The sequence below is a fragment of the Oryzias latipes genome, chromosome 8, assembly GCF_002234675.1.
Source record: "Oryzias latipes chromosome 8, ASM223467v1".
In the NCBI taxonomy this organism is placed as follows: Eukaryota; Metazoa; Chordata; class Actinopteri; order Beloniformes; family Adrianichthyidae; genus Oryzias; species Oryzias latipes.
Window position 1 is genome coordinate 7,334,355 of NC_019866.2, and position 15,645 is coordinate 7,349,999.

At 39.8% G+C, this 15,645-nt stretch overlaps 1 protein-coding gene across 2 annotated transcripts; it reads right to left on the reverse strand.

Annotated features, from left to right (window-relative positions):
* Nucleotides 1-259: 259 nt before the first annotated feature.
* mafk (MAF bZIP transcription factor K) lies at nt 260-11,323 on the reverse strand. Of its 2 annotated transcripts, none has more exons than XM_004071324.4 (3): nt 11,092-11,323; nt 3,297-3,375; nt 260-3,219 (listed from the first exon to the last, which is right to left on the reverse strand). In XM_004071324.4, exons 2-3 carry the CDS (start codon nt 3,339-3,341, stop codon nt 2,782-2,784), a joined length of 483 nt encoding a protein of 160 aa, XP_004071372.1. In that variant the 5' UTR covers nt 3,342-3,375; nt 11,092-11,323; the 3' UTR covers nt 260-2,781. The 2 variants fall into 2 exon arrangements, with proteins under 2 accessions (XP_004071372.1, XP_020560842.1); XM_020705183.2 differs by lacking the exon at nt 11,092-11,323 and adding an exon at nt 9,923-10,772.
* Nucleotides 11,324-15,645: the final 4,322 nt, after the last annotated feature.

Genomic DNA, 15,645 nt, shown 5'->3' on the forward strand with positions numbered 1-15,645 from the left:
TTCATAAAATTAAACAATTCCATTAAATAAATACAAAATAGAAATGAGAAGAAGAGTTATGTGAAGGCGTAAAAGGGTACATGCTCTTCTTTTCTGCTCTTCGAAGGCCACCTGCATGTTACACTGATCGTAGATTTCTATCACATCTATTAAGGTTGCATTGAATTTGCCTCTTCACGTCTAACACAATCCTTTCTGCAATATTGAAACTCTGTGGTTTCATAGCTTGCTGGACTTTCAAAGCTTATTGAGTGTAAACTTTATTTTTTTTTGGGAACAAAAACTTTATAAACTTCACAATATGCCAGGGAGCATTTCTTCATGTTTATTAGTATTTCTGTGGTTTCTGATCAAATTAAAGAAAGTCCACTTAAGCTCCTCGCATATAAAAGCTTTATTATCTGTAAAGATTAAAAAAAGTCGTCTGCAGTTTAGTAAACAGAAAATGTTCATGTGTTATTCCTGTTTTTATACGATTCAAAAAGTCGGCGTAAAAGACAACATGTTTGGTGGCACTTAACCAAAATCACCCAGAGAAAGGTTTGTCTTTAATTTGGCACAGCAGAATCGTTTAACATTTACCGGTAAGCATTTTATCCAGCTAAGTGCTTACACTCATTCTACATTGTTGCTATTTCGATGTTAACCACAAGAGGTCACGGTTACGCTTTGAAAAGGCTGTCAAGTTGCCCAGAAAGAAAAGAAAAACACTTAAATGAACCCATAAATAGATGTCATTTTCCTCAGGATTAAAAACAGACCTTCACATTAGGAGGGCATGTGGAGCTGCGTTGAAACATTTTTTCAGGTAACAAGTGCTGAAGCATTACCGTCATCTTTGACACTGTCAAAAAAAGTTTTTCAGGTACACTTTCACAAGATAATGAACTAGGTTTACATTAGAAGCACAATGGAGGCCGTTTGCAGCTGAAATCCATTTTAAATGCTCTTGTCAAAATATACCAAATACCATTTCAATACTTGCAGGGAACCAATGTTGTGAGAATCTTTTTTTTTCCTTGAAAAGTTGAAACAAAACAGGCTGATTACATAATCACACCACTCCATGGATAGTACAAGACTTAAATATAGAAAAATATGTCATATACATTTATATATATATATATATATATTTCATATACTGTGTATGCATACTGTATAAAACTATCAGAAATAGTAACAAAAACCAGGTGAAAATTAAAAGGGGAAAAAAAATAGGAGTAAAAACACAGCAATGCCCCCCTGCTAACGAGAAAAAACAAAATCACAGCAGGTTGTACAGCAGCAAAGTTCCCCAAACTGTTCTTTACAGCAGAGGAACAATGAAAGAACAGTCATGTCCTCCTAACCAAGAGAAGATCCCGACATGAACAATCTCTGTTTACTTCGCTCCAAATTGGGAATGGATCGTTTGGAAGAACAGCTTGATTTCAAGTTTGTATCACACTTAAATATTACAAGTCAGTTACTGCGATTGTTTGTTTTTTTGTTTTGTTTTTTGTGACACCTCGTTTTCTAGAGATAAGTGTCAGGAGTTCTCTTGTAGAAGAGTGAGTCAAAAGCAAGCGGGTGGTGAATTCCCAACCCCGGCGACAGCGGCGCTTCCCGTGACCCGGCAGACGGAATGATCTCTGTTTGGACGGAGTTGAGCAACAGAAAAAGGGAAGCCAAGGGAGAAGCGTCGTCATTTTTAAATCTGTAATATACAGGAAGTACGTTGAACCGGAACACGCTCAAAAAGACTGCTCTTCGTATCACCACATCCAATATGGATGACCCGCCACACCTCTCCAAGTAAGTGCTGCAACATACGTGTCAGTTGACCATCCAGAATTACATTCAACTCGACCTACAGTTAAGGGTCAGACCACAACTTATCATCAGAATCAACCACCTCCATATGACTTTATACTGTAACTTTACAGTTCTAAGTGCTACTAACCACAAACTCCAAAAAGATTTGGGAGGAGCTGCAGAGCCACTCTCCTGTTTTACATGGACCCCCCTTGCAATTATGTTCAAAAGCATTAAATGCAACAGTTGATGAACTGATTTCCAGCTAACGCTGTTCATTCTGCAGGTTCAAAGAAAATGAGGCGCAAAATCCCAAAATTGAGAAGTGAAATCCTTTGAAGCTTTTCACACTCAGTGGTTCATTTGGATTAGATTAGAGCATCAGCAGCATAGAGCTCTGTCATTCTGAGGCTTTCCTAAAGACTAAAACCATTTGCCAAGAACTTTTTCTTTCCAAATGCAGCATCGGAGGCACCAACGCGAGTCGATAAGGCAACAAATCCAGCTGAACCACACTGTTCTGGCCTCTGTGACAAACAGATGCCTCGAAACTAGACATTAAACTGTATTAAGATGCACTTAAAGTGTAGACAAATTGCAGATCTATTCAAGACAGCATCTTATAAGGCTTAATTCATACATAAATGTAATTTGGTGAGTTCTTGATTACACATTCTGCTTTGGGGTCTAGGTTCTGGGCCAGGCGCTGCCCCGTAAGGCTTGTTGGACCCTTCACACTGAAGTAAAAGTCACGGAGATTGGGTCAGCGAGGCTCCATATCCTGCCAGTGCCGGGGAATTGAAGGGGCGTGATAATGCACAGATCTTATTTGAGAAGGTGAACTGTTTGCAGCATAATGTCAGACAAAGCTCCACCCACCACCCCAAGTTTGGGGAAACTACCAGGCCTCTTCTCAGAACTAGCTGAGTGGGTTCAAGTCAGAACCCAGAAGATCCAGGCAGAGGCAGCAGGAGCCCGATCTTGTGACTAGGACGGAGCGTAGAATGGGGTTGGACTGGCGTTGTTGTGGTTGGTGGACTTGACGATGGTGATGACGCTGGTGGTGGCCACCTTCCCCGGTGACATTGGCCCCCGGGTCACAGTTCTGGCGAAACACTGCAGGGCCTCGTACTTGGCCCGCAGCGCGTCCAGCTCCAGCCTCATGCTGGCATTCTCGCGGGCCAGCTTTTCCACCTCCTGCTGGAGCTCTATCTTCTGCCTCTCCAGTTCCTCCTTCTGGGTGACGCGTTTGATGCGACAGCTGGCGGCGTAGCCACGGTTCTTGAGGGTCCGCCGCCGCTGCTTCAACCGCACAACGTCCTCCTTCGTCAGCCCACGCAGATGCTGGTTGAGCTCGCGCACAGACATGGCCACCAGCTCATCGTCGCTGAGCACGGGGGCATTCTCGCCCGCCTCCTTTTTCACCTGCCAAAAGGTCAAAAGGGAAATGGATGAAAGCCAGTCGCATGTGGTGTGATCAGCCTGCCATGTGTCACTCTCACCTTTAAAGCTTTGCTCGTCTTAAAATGAGTCGTCATTCCCTGCATGCAGAAAGCTGACCAGAACCTCGCAGAAGATGCACTGAAAAGTAAAAAGAAGTTATTGAATGGAATCCTAGTATGATGTTGAGGTTTAAAAATCTGGTTGCAGTCAATAAAAGCCTTAAATGTAATGGTGATGTAACATTACTGCAGATAATTTTCTACTTTTATTTTCAAATTAAGAGCTGGATTAAAGAATTTACATCCATCTGGATTTTAAAACAAGAGATACTTAAACAAGCTTTGGAGCTAGTGGCTTAACTTGTGAAAAACACAATCTTCGTTTTTCTCAATCAGTGAACCCAAGCGGCCACATCGCCTCCACATATGTGACATGATACTAATGGCATGTTTCTTTTCTGGTTATTCTGGAACTTGCTGATGCATTTTCTAAAAACTGCTGCTAAATGACAGGTTCAGTTTCCATTATATAGATTTTTTTTTATTTTGCTCTGATCTCACTTTGACAGTTGGCTGTTTTTAGATCAACTGGTCCAACCATTTTTGTCGAGCTAGGTAATTATACGCCTTTGGCAAGAAGAATTTTTTTTTTACTTGGCTGCATACGGTATTTTAAAATACTTTTCTGTTTACTTCCATTTTTTTTCTCCAAAAAAGAAGTATATCTTCCAAAAATGTGTCTGATTTCTTTTTGGTGGATCCGTTTTCTTGCATCAGTTCCACAATTTGATCTAATCTTTTGATTAAAGTAAATAACATATTGGAGATCCAGGCCAAAAAGTACAAAATACAGAGATTTTTTTGGGCCTGGGACTAAAAACTTAATGAATCCCCTTTTGAAATCCTTTACTTTAAAAAATACACCAATTAAGGCCTTGCTGTTTTAAGTTTGATACTTGTATATCTGAAAAGTTGCAGCATCAGAATCAACATAAGTGCTGGAACTTCCATTAACGGTGGAACAGCTTGTCAAGCTCGCATCCTGTTCCCTTTGTGGATATTTGAGGAGTTTTTTTTTTTTTTTTTACTAATGCATTCCCTCACATCAGTGTAGCTGACAAAAAACAAAGCTCAGCCCATCTTTGATGAAGAGAAGCCTGAAAAGCACACAGAGGATAATTATCAACAACACTGAACACTTCCCAAGGCAGCGAGCAGGACACCTGCTTAACCACATGTGCACACTTTCATCCAAACAAAGGTGCTGGTGTGCGTCATGTAAAATGCACAATGAGAAGCTGGAGAAACTATTTACAGGGGTTTGAGTTTTGATGACAGCTACATGAAGGAATTTGGGGCTAGAATAAAACTTTATATAAAAGGATGTAAAGTAATACAAAGTTACATGTTGAGATTTTAGCTCATTCTCATCTTTCAACCAAAAATAACTAAAAAGTGGGGGCTTCATTCATTTTTTTTTTTTAAATCAAGCAGTTTGCATTATTCTAAATTGCAAAAAAGAAGTTGATATATTTTCTAGTTGGGTGTTTGGTGATTGGGTCATATTTTGTCCAAATTAACCAACTGGAAAAAGAAGGATTTGAACAATTAGGTTTGTCTCTTTCCACAGAATCGTGGTTCACTTGTAAAAACTGATAAAAACTACTAAATACCAACTTAATAAATTAACAAAAATAATCTGAAATCAATTTTAAATGGATGATTTGAATAGTTGTACTACTAACAGGAAAAAACTGATTTTATGAGCCTTTTTGTACAAAACTTACAAAAAAGATTTGATTGTGTCTTTGAATAAGAAATATTATTTTAATGCATGTTTCTATTTAATCATTTTAATTTGGAGTACAGGTACTTTGTTTTAGTCAACCATTTTTGTTATACATTTGAAAACTATAATAAAACATTTTAAATTATAAAAAATAAAATTACTACTATTATTAAGTGATAAAACAATCAGATGTAATCTTTGTCTCAAAGTTGATTAAAATCTATCTAAAATCTAATATAGTGTTGCATCAATTAAACCTAGCAACTGCATTTCCAAAAATGGCAGCTTTGCACAAACATTTTGGTACCTGAGGAGATGTTGTACCACTAAAGAATTTGAGTCAAATGCTTAAAAAGCATGGCAGTAAAATACTAAAACATCATAAATGAGCCTTCCAGAGTTGGCTGATCCCAACTGCCAGCAGATGGCAGCATGGCACCATCACAATGCCCCTCCAAGGAGAGCTTTTGTTTACCCACCAGAGGGAGGAAGTTCTTGCCAGTCAAGTGCAACAGACCAAGCAAAATTACAAACAGGCAACTTCTATCTAGCTCCTTGTGTAACTGTGTTTAAATTCCTTCCTGGGCATTTTTTTTTAATTCCTCTCAGCCTTCATTACAGTGAGGGACATGCCTCCCAAGTTGACCAAAAAAAAAGTGAGAGTGCTGAGCTGTGATCCTTTGGGAGAGGCGAACATCCCTCCAGGGCTCAATTTGAGGACCTGCAGACCAGCCTGACTGCAACTGCACTCTTCCATGCTCCACAGCTACCATGGCAACGCCCTGCAAAATGGGCGTGGGAGCATGAGTCACATGGTCACTCAAAGAGTAAACAAGTCTCATTTATGACCGCAACATGGCCACATGCATAATGGAAAAAATGAAAAAATAATAAAATGAGCTGACGGCTTTAAGTCGTTACATAGAAACTGAAATTTGACTGTCTTGATCTGATGCTTCTGACTCCCGCAAAACACCAGGAGAACTGAACAGGGCCGCCCTTCCACCTGTGGAAAATTCCAGGAGATGGAGTGTCACACAAATACTTTCCTTTATCGTCAGTGAAGTATTTTCTGCAGTGAGACAATGTAGTCCGTCGGTTCAGGGCTGCCCCTCTATGCTCAGATCTTCTTACAGTGGGCTTTCCTGAGCTGCTGCATGCCCTTATTTAACTCTACTAACTGCTGGATATATTTAGCTCACAGTGTTGACTCAAAATTCTGCCAACTAAACAATTCAGGCGAGTACGCGATAAGTGATAGCTCAGTATGAGGGCAGACATTCTCTGTAGGGCTGCTTCCAGCAGCTTTGATGGAAGAAAGCTGTCCTGGTATGGCTCTCTGCTGTGTGATGTTTGTCATACTTTCAGGTTTTTGGCTATAAATAGAAGCAAAGCTAAATTAGGAGAAGGTAAACCTTGTTTCGCTGTAACATGGAAACTCCTCAGTGTCATTTAAAGGGAAAAAGAATTATATCAAAAAGTAGAAAACAAAAAACTGACACCAAGAGTCTCCTCTTATATTTTCTGAGATGATCAAGAAAATATGGGATGGGGCCTCCCTTCTTCATGCAGAGGGCCTCAAGCCAGATTCAAGAGGTCTGGTTGTTTCCCTGTAATTCTTCAGGCATGTGCCCATGTTTGATCCTAACCTGTGCAAGCACAAGACTTTTATGATCGAGAAATGAAAGTTTCTCAAAAGAAAAGCAGCTCCATGACTGCTGTTCTGCTACAGAGTCAAGAAAACAGCTCAGATCAGAGTTTTTTTTCTTCTTTTTTTTTTTGACAGTAAGAAAAGGAGTCTGGGAAAATACCTCAAAGAAAAGCCACAGATGGCGGGTAAAGAACAAAAGCACATTCCTGAGTGAGCGCACATGTGCAAGCCCTCACACACGCATGCAAAAAGAGAGGGGGAGCGTGCTTTTCGAAATATGTCCTACACAGCAATGGAGGGGGGGGGGGGGGGGGCTACACCCCCCTACTTGTAAAACACTGCTTGCAAAATTTACAAAATGTCTAGAATTCACTAGCGTCTCGCATCCTCTGCCTGCCTCAACAAATCGAGAGCGACCTGGGATTTCAGTGCGTGTTACTCAGAAGGCAAGTTCAACAGTCCAAAGCACAAAGTTTACAATTGCCGTTTCACTTGTTTAAGGTAAATATCGGATGACTTTTACAAGTGAATCGTCAGTGCAAGCTTCAGAGCAAAACGGGAGACGATATATGATTTAAAAAAAATAAACAGTTTCTATGAAAAACTTACAATCGAGAAAACATCAGAGTTATTGTAAATCCCTGACAAAGTTGTCTCAACTGAAAATATTTTTTTAAATTTTTTTGTATTTTTGTAACATGTTTACAAAACATGACAATAGATTCACCTTTTTGCCTATTCAGAGTTGGGTTGCAGCCTAAGCAGAGATGTCCAGACTTTACAAATTTCCTCAATTTTTGTTGAGGGAACCCCAAGGGATCCTCAAGCTAGCCGAGAAACAAAGTCCTCCCGCATGTCCTGGATGGGACACGCCCGTGAAACCTACCATGAGAGACAACCTGAAAGAGATGCCCGAGCCCTCATCAGCTGGCTCCTCTTGATGTGGAGGAGCAGCAGGTCTCCTCCAACCTCCTCTTAATCCATCTAAGGGAGAGCCCAGCCCCCCTGCGGAGGCAACTCATTTTGTCCGCTCGTATCTTTTCCTTTTGTCATGACCGAAAGCTTATGACCACGAGTGAAAGTAGGAATTTAGACTCGGTTCCTAATCCAGTACAACAGATCGATACAGCGACCACATTGAACAAATGCTGCACCTCTCTGCCTGTCAATCTCACACTCCATCCTTCTCTCATTTGTAACCAAGATACTCAAACTCCTCCACACGGACACCTTTACCTGCTTATCCACGGAAGACAAACCACCTTTTTGCAACTGAGAACCACAACATCCACCTTGGAGATGCTAATACTCATACTGGCAGCCTCACACTTTACTCCAAGCCGCCCCAGTCCACACTGGAGGTTGGATGAAGTAAACTGAATAACATCATCTGCAAAATAAAAATAAAAAAGCAGAGATGAAATCATGTGGTCTTCAAACTGGACTGTCTCTGGCCCCTGACTGTTCCTAGAACCATGACTAAGGACATGTCCAACATGAAAATAGGTTCCACATAATACTGGCATTACAAACCAAACTCCTGCTTTAGTTGTACAGTGACCAGACTTCTTTGTGAGCTCCAGACCCAGATTTTCAGATCTCCTTCTACAGAACATAGCAAAGAAAAAGATTGAACACTGTCTTAAACTCCACAAAGCATGTGTGGATTGGATGGGCGAACTCAGATGAACCCTCAAGCACCCTGTGCAAAGTTCCTCTTTTTGAACAGAGGGACCATCACCGCACTCTGCCAGTCCAGACGCACTGTTCCCACCACTGTGGGTAGCTGCACAGGAATGTCACCAAATAACACATCCCAACTTCCAGACTTCCAACCTCTGCTTCCTTAAGGGAAGGTGTGTCAGTGCGATTCAGTACATCCTAAAATTTATCCTTACTCCTTTCAAGAACGTGTTCAGTTGGATTCAACAGCTCAGCTCCTTCACTGTAGACTGCGTTGGCAGATACATTTCCGTGTCAAATGTAAATCTATGACCAAAACACCAGAAAGCCGTGTGTAAAATGGGTTTTAATGTAATGAAAATCACACAATTATCTTTAAAACAGTGAATTTAAAGACCGATATTTTACTTTGATTTTAGTGTTCATATGGGATTTTCAGCTGTTAGAATTGTTGGTGTGTCGGGGGGGGGGGGTTATTTTCTAATCTTTTAACAACTTTTTCTCATTTTGGTTGATGATAAATGCGATGCTTGTATTTTAAGTCAGCTTCACATTTGGCTGCGTTTCCACCTGGGTGAAGGTTTTTGTTCTGCATTTACTTTCAGTTGCATTTCTGCCGAACATGCAAGGATCTGGTGGAGTGACTCTCCAGTTGCAGTGAGTAACTCCGGGGCCCTGCCTTCTCCCAAAAATAAACAGCATATCAAAGAGCTGTGTGTTCATGCATCAGCGATAAATGCAAAGCTGACTTGTATTCACTACAGAGTTGCTGCTTTCTGCAATCTGAGTGTGCTTTTTTCCAAGCAGATGGATTTTTTTTTCTGCCCTGGCTGAAGATGTGCCACCCTCTACTCTTCCTCCAGCGCAGCACATTTGGTGGGATATTATATGAGGGAAATGGAGTGCATGCTTGAATTGTGAGTCATGCTGTTTACTGGTAAAACCGACGATCAGCAGCAGGGAATCACACCCTCCTGATCTGGTGTTTCCTGGAAAATCCCGCTGTTTCACAGGGAGGAAGGAAAAGTACAGAGAACCTTGGAAGTGGTTCTGGAGCAGCAGCCGGAACTTTGGTGCGGAAAAGGGAGGAGGACTCCAAAGATATTCTCCCAGACGCAAGGATTCAAAGAAATGTCAAGAATGCATGGAGGGGGGGAAAAAATGACATTACAGCTCAGATTTTGCTATAATTGGGGGGGGGGTTGCATAACATTTTGGAGCTATTTGTATTGATGCCAAAATGCACAAATGAGAACAAAATTATTCCAAATCCATCCTCTATGTCTGAGTCCAGGACCAGCAGCTGCTGGAGATCTGATCACTACAGATTTTCTTGCAAAGGCAGTGAAGCCGTCAGATTGGATTGAAGGCAGACCTCTTCACACGCCCATCTTAAAATATATCTATAAGCTTGGCACAGTCAAACCGCAGGTTTCCAAAATCAATAATCAACAGTTGACCCTTTCTTTCCAGTAAAAAGAGCGAAAACCATCACAGAAAATGTGTTCCCTGTGACTCATCTTGTCTGAAACCTCAAACATTTCACTTTCACAACACTCTTACCACAAAAACATTTCACTCTCCGCTCCGTTTGTGTCCACTGAGTGACCAGCGATATAGTCAAAACAGAGCGAATAAATTCAGCTTTCCGTGTTTAGGAAGTGGGAATCCTCTGAAAACCAGTCAGCTGCTGCTACTTCTCCATCCAAAAAAGTCCTCATCACTTTAGTGACTGAAGCACACATTCATCTCATGATAAGAGGCGTGAGCTCTCACTGCCTGAAGGGGGGAACAATCAAGAGATCGGTGACAGGTCTGATTGGAACACAAGTATTTATAATTAAAACTGAAAAAGGAAAGAAAAAAGTGATAATGGAAAATTTAGACTTGGAAGCAGCAGGAATCATGAGGTCATTGCTCCCATTGTCTTATCTTTGCACAAGATTTCTGCTGACTAGAACCGAACACACAGATAAGATAAAGCTCTTTTCATCCATCAGGGTGATTCATGTTTGTAAAAATATTTGCTTTCTCCTCCTTTTGGGACCACTCAACTCGGGTGGTCTTTGGTGCCCTTTGTCCCACATGTCTAAAACTCAGACCACGTGTTGAATCTAATGTCATGGCATCTTGTAAAGCGCTCGTCCTATTTCCAGTGTCAGAACTAAATCTGGAGGGAATTTCAAGCGGGAAATGTTTCACTTCCATTTTCTCCAAAAGTTCATCTAAAGAAAAACGTGAAAGGTGGTTGAGTAATGATGGACTCAAAGGGTTTTGTAATCTTTACATAAGCACTTTACAGCCCTTTACTAAATAACTTTATTTTACTTTTTATTGAGCGAAAATTTTTTTGATCACTACAGTGTTGGATTAACAAAATAAAACGAACTTTTTAGCCTATAGCAAACGGGAAAACATTATTTTTTCAATTAAAAAATGATAATAAATTTGATTAAGCAGGCAAAACAAACAAAAATAACAATCAGAATATTATATCTATATATTTGCCCTCCGATTTTTTTGTTTTCAGACTCCAACATAGCACGTGTCGCGCGTATCCAGGTCCCAAATAGGGCTTTCTAACTGCTGCGTGGCCCGCATTACGCCTGGCTCTGACATGTCACCATGAGAACTTGGCCAATTTGTCAACAGATCTTCCAGAAAAAAAGAACAAAATAAGAAATAAAATAAAATGAAAAAACGAAAGAAGAAGTATCATCAAACAGCCTCACCTCTGTGGACGCGCGTCCGTAAACAGGAATGCGTAAAAGTCGCAGAATCTGCGTCCAAAGGAGGCGAAGTAGAAACTTGACCCGGTTGGTGTAAAGCGTCCGGCGGAGCCCGGGCAGCAGCGGATCCTCGTACTAAATTAACTACAAAACAACAACAATGAAGCACATTCCACGCTCTGCTTCCGCAAGCACTCACGTCACTGATTCCTCGTGACCGCCCCCTCCATTCATGAAAATAACTTTCTGCTGACGTCAGTCTGCGAGGTGGGGATGGGGGGGGTTGGAGGCCAGAAATAGAAAATAGATTGAGACTGCATTTGCTTACTTTACAAAACTTATCCAACTCTGCTCTGGTCTGATAGCAGAGACGTTTCTAGTGAAGGTCCGGGTCTTCTGCGCGCTGCTGCGCCTTTTCTCCTTTGGAGAAGCTAGTCTCTATATCCACGTCTGCGCTTAAGGTGCTCAGACAGACAGACATGCGATTTGGCTGAAGGAAAACGGACTCTGGGAGCAGCAGCAGCTGCATTCCATTCCCGAGGAAAGAATGTGGTGTAGTAGTCCGGCGGTCACAGGATTTCTCTTATTTTAATTCCAGCCAGTAACGTCACAAGTTATTCTGGGTAATTAAGAAGTGAATTGAAACGTGTTGGAGGAAAAACCTTTAAAGGCCTGTTTATGCTGGTTGGACAGTTTTAACTTTAGGAAACAAAGATTGCGTTGGAGAAATACTATTATTGAACCATTTCCTCCTAGAAAAACGTTAAAAACACACACACAGTATAGCACAAGATGGTATAGAACATGTATAAAGTGTAGCTGAGCGTGGTATAGAATTTTTTTAAAAAGTAGACCATAGTATAGTATACTATAAGATGGCATAGTATAGAATAGTGTTGTTCAGTAAATTAAAAGAAAGTATAAAGTAAAGTATAGGAAAACAGACTATAGTTTGTTATAATACTATAAATCATGTAATAGCAAAGTACACTATATTATTTTGAGGCACAGTTTAGTATAGAATAGTATAATAAAATGCAGAATGACATAGTACAATATAAAAATATATTTCAATAAAGTACAGTATAATAGATTAAATATAATACACATTACAAACGTATAGTTTTGACAGTATAATATAGAACAATACAGTGTAGTAGAGTAAAATAGTACAGTAGTATATAGCATAGTATGTAATAAAATATAGTATGGCATGGTACAATATGTAAAAGATGGTATGTTATAGTACAGTATGATGAAGCAATGGATAGTATAATACGCAAAGTAATGTATAGTTTGTGATAGTATAGCAAAGTATAGTATAATAAAGCGTAGCATGTCATGGCACAGTGTGGTGTAGTATAGCATAGTATAAAAATATATAGTAAAGTACAGAATAAGAAAGTGTAGCATAGAATGGCACAGTACAGTACAGTATAGTATAGTATAATATAGTAAAGTATAGTATAGCACATCCCTCTGATATTTTTGCGCATCATGAATTTATTGGAAAACAAACATTATTCATACTCATGAAAACTGCAAACTAAAATCATTTTAAGCTGCCTGCACACTTAGTTTTAACTAAACCAGAGCTAAAAATAAAACTAGGGTTTGTTGAACACCCATTTGTGAAACCTGAAAAAAATCATATCAATGTCTATATTTGCTGACGAAGAAAACAAAGAAGATCCAGCCATGTATGTAAAGACGCAACATTCTCTCCTTTTTTCTATCACCAAATATGTCTACACAGCATCTGAGTGCATGTTGCTATGTTGCCTTTGGCCATTTTAGGTCAAAAGTGGCTCTGTTATTGAATCATATTTTCCATGATGCAGAGGTTTAATAGTGCTCTAATTACTCAGTAAAGAAACAAAAGAGGAAACACACACTCAGCGTCAGAAACATGACGTGAGCTTGATGTCTAGCAAAGTTGAGACTTGTGGCAGATCAGAGTATAAATGTTGAGCTTCACTGTGTCATCACTACCACTGAGGCTAACATGGAGAGCGATGTTTCTAGTGTGTTTTGGAAGGAGAGCACAAAGTGCTAATCTTGTTTTTTTTTAAAATATGGTAAAGGCTTTTTTTGACTCCCCAATCAAAGAACAAAATTCTTATCATCGTTTATGGCAAATGGTTCATCGGATCAGCATCAATCACATTCTTGCAAAGATGGAAGATGTGATTGCCTCATGTGCACTGCCCTGTCTTTCCAAGCTGAATGCAAACATGCCAAAAGAGAAATAGTTGCTGGGCTCATGTTGGCTTTCGTTCCTCACACACTGACCACAAACAACAGCTCACCGTTTCCTTTTTGCACCAAAGTTGTACATGAACCTATTTAGCTAACCAATCCACATTTGCTTTCATTTTTGCAATATAAAATCCTAGGTGATGACCAACATCTGAGTCGATTTCAGAAGAATGAAAAGGATTATTTTTTCAACGAAAAAGGTTCAATTTAACCTGATAACTGGAGGTCACGTTATGCTGAGCTCAATGAAACATAAAAATGTGCCTGAAACAACTGAAGCACTAACAGTTTGCATGACTGAATGACTGAAATATTTCACACTAGTTGGTTTTAAGGCATAAGTATGCGTGTGAACATTATCTGTTTTGTGTACATGTCGACAGGTGGACATTTTTGCAGCTAGCAGGTGTGTTTATAACATTTGAGTGTGTGTGTGGACAGGCTCCGCCCCTTTTTTTTTTTTTTTTTTTTTCTACATTTGAACCTTACCATAATGATTAACAACCAGTAAACTTGTTGCTTCATGCTGCTTCATGGTCTTATCCCCCTTCCCCTCCTATTATCACCCCCTACCCCCCCTCTCTCTAACGTCGCTCTCTCTTCTTCCCCTCTTTCCTTTTCCGTCCGGTCCAACACCAAAGATTTTCAGACATGATTGAAATTAATAAAGTTTGGCCTCAATTACAAAAGGGGTTTATTCAGACATACCTTTGGTTTGTCTGAAGATTAATAACCCCTCTTGTTAAAGTAAAATATGTCCAACACAAGAGGCCCTCGGCTCTCATCTGTCTGCCCAGCTGTTGGACAGGACAAGTTAAAAAAAAAAAAAAAAAAAAAAAATGTGCCTGAAACAGTCTGAATCAGCATCTCACAACAACATTTTCATACCTCAGTTGGAGTAGATTTCACTGACATTAATGCTTAGAAATGAGGTAAATTGACAAGAAAATTGATATTTAAAGTTGAAATGATAATGGTACTAATTAATATAAATAAGATCATGCTTAAACATATAAAAAACAGGTTTCTCATAATTTAGATTTTGAAATATTGTTTTATATCAGGCTTGACCATTGTTTGAAGTGGATAAATTCTTATTTTTCGGGAAATAGTGAGTCATTATAAGGCTTTTAAATTTGAATAATATATTATTACATTGTGTCCTTTGATAGACTGTCCAGGGTGTACCTCGCCTTTGCCTAACTGTGGCTGGGATAGGCTCCAGCAACCTCAAGATCCCAAAAGGGATTAAGTGGGTTTGGAAAATGAAAGGAGGCATTGCGTTGTTTCCAAAATAAAGTTTATCCCCTCCATTTGTTGCTTAATAGGGCAGACTGCTTAGCATGGATAATTGTAGAATATAATAACCTTAAACAACCTCATGAAATGTGTTCTTTTGTGCAGTTTGGTTATAATTGAATTGGTAATTAACCCTTTTGCCATCTTAGGCACTTTAACGTTGGGAGTTGGGTCATCTAGACCCACAAGACAGTCCTCTGAACCTTTTTTCTTCAATGATTTGTGATCTTCACTGGTGTCCATGGATTACATGAAATCTTTCCACCTTTATCCATTTTTTTCTTGGTAGGAAGAACACGTCAAAGTAAAGGTGGGGTCATCTAAGATAGCACAAGGGTTAATTGGCGCAAATGTTATGGGTAAGACAATGTAGGACTATTAAATAAAAGATAAGACTAGTTTTTGGTAAGACATAAGAAATATTGTATTTTAGGAACAAAATTTGATGAAATCAAGGAATTATTTCCTTTTTGGAAGTTGAAACTGTATTGAACACAAGCAGCACATTTTTCTGAGATGAGCTCAAATGAGATGAGAGATAAAAGCAAGTAAGATCTGGTAGAAAAGAATGAGATAAGAAAATGGTGCACTGTAGAGACATTGTGGAAGAGAAACAAATGAGGCAAACTCGGCACGATCGCTATTGATATTCTGCGTAATTAGGACGTCTAGCTGCTCACTTAGTTCCATTCCATCCAATTACTCTCCATCTGTGCAGCAAATCTAAACTGTTTCTGTTGAGCCAAACAACAGAGAACATGTCAGACCACGAGAAACAGACTCATCAGAGTTTCTGCGGCTCTGGGGTCTGTGTTCTTGCAGGTCGTTTTGGATTACAGGAAGTAGCAATGAGTCACTAATCTTACTTCTTTGTGACTCACACAGTTGAACACAGAAATCTGATCTGGTTCAAAGAGGCCCCCTGTTGTAAGTGGATCGTTTTTTTTTCAGCATGCGCTTTAAAGGGTTTGTAAGAAAAAGAGATAAGATGGACTTAGA

What these genes read in the sequence shown, in the direction of transcription:
- mafk (XM_020705183.2), bottom strand. An exon ending in AGACGAGCAAAGCTTTAAAG is followed by an intron (nt 3,220 to 3,296) that starts GTGAGAGTGACA and finishes ACCTTTTGGCAG; the next exon opens with GTGAAAAAGGAGGCGGGCGA.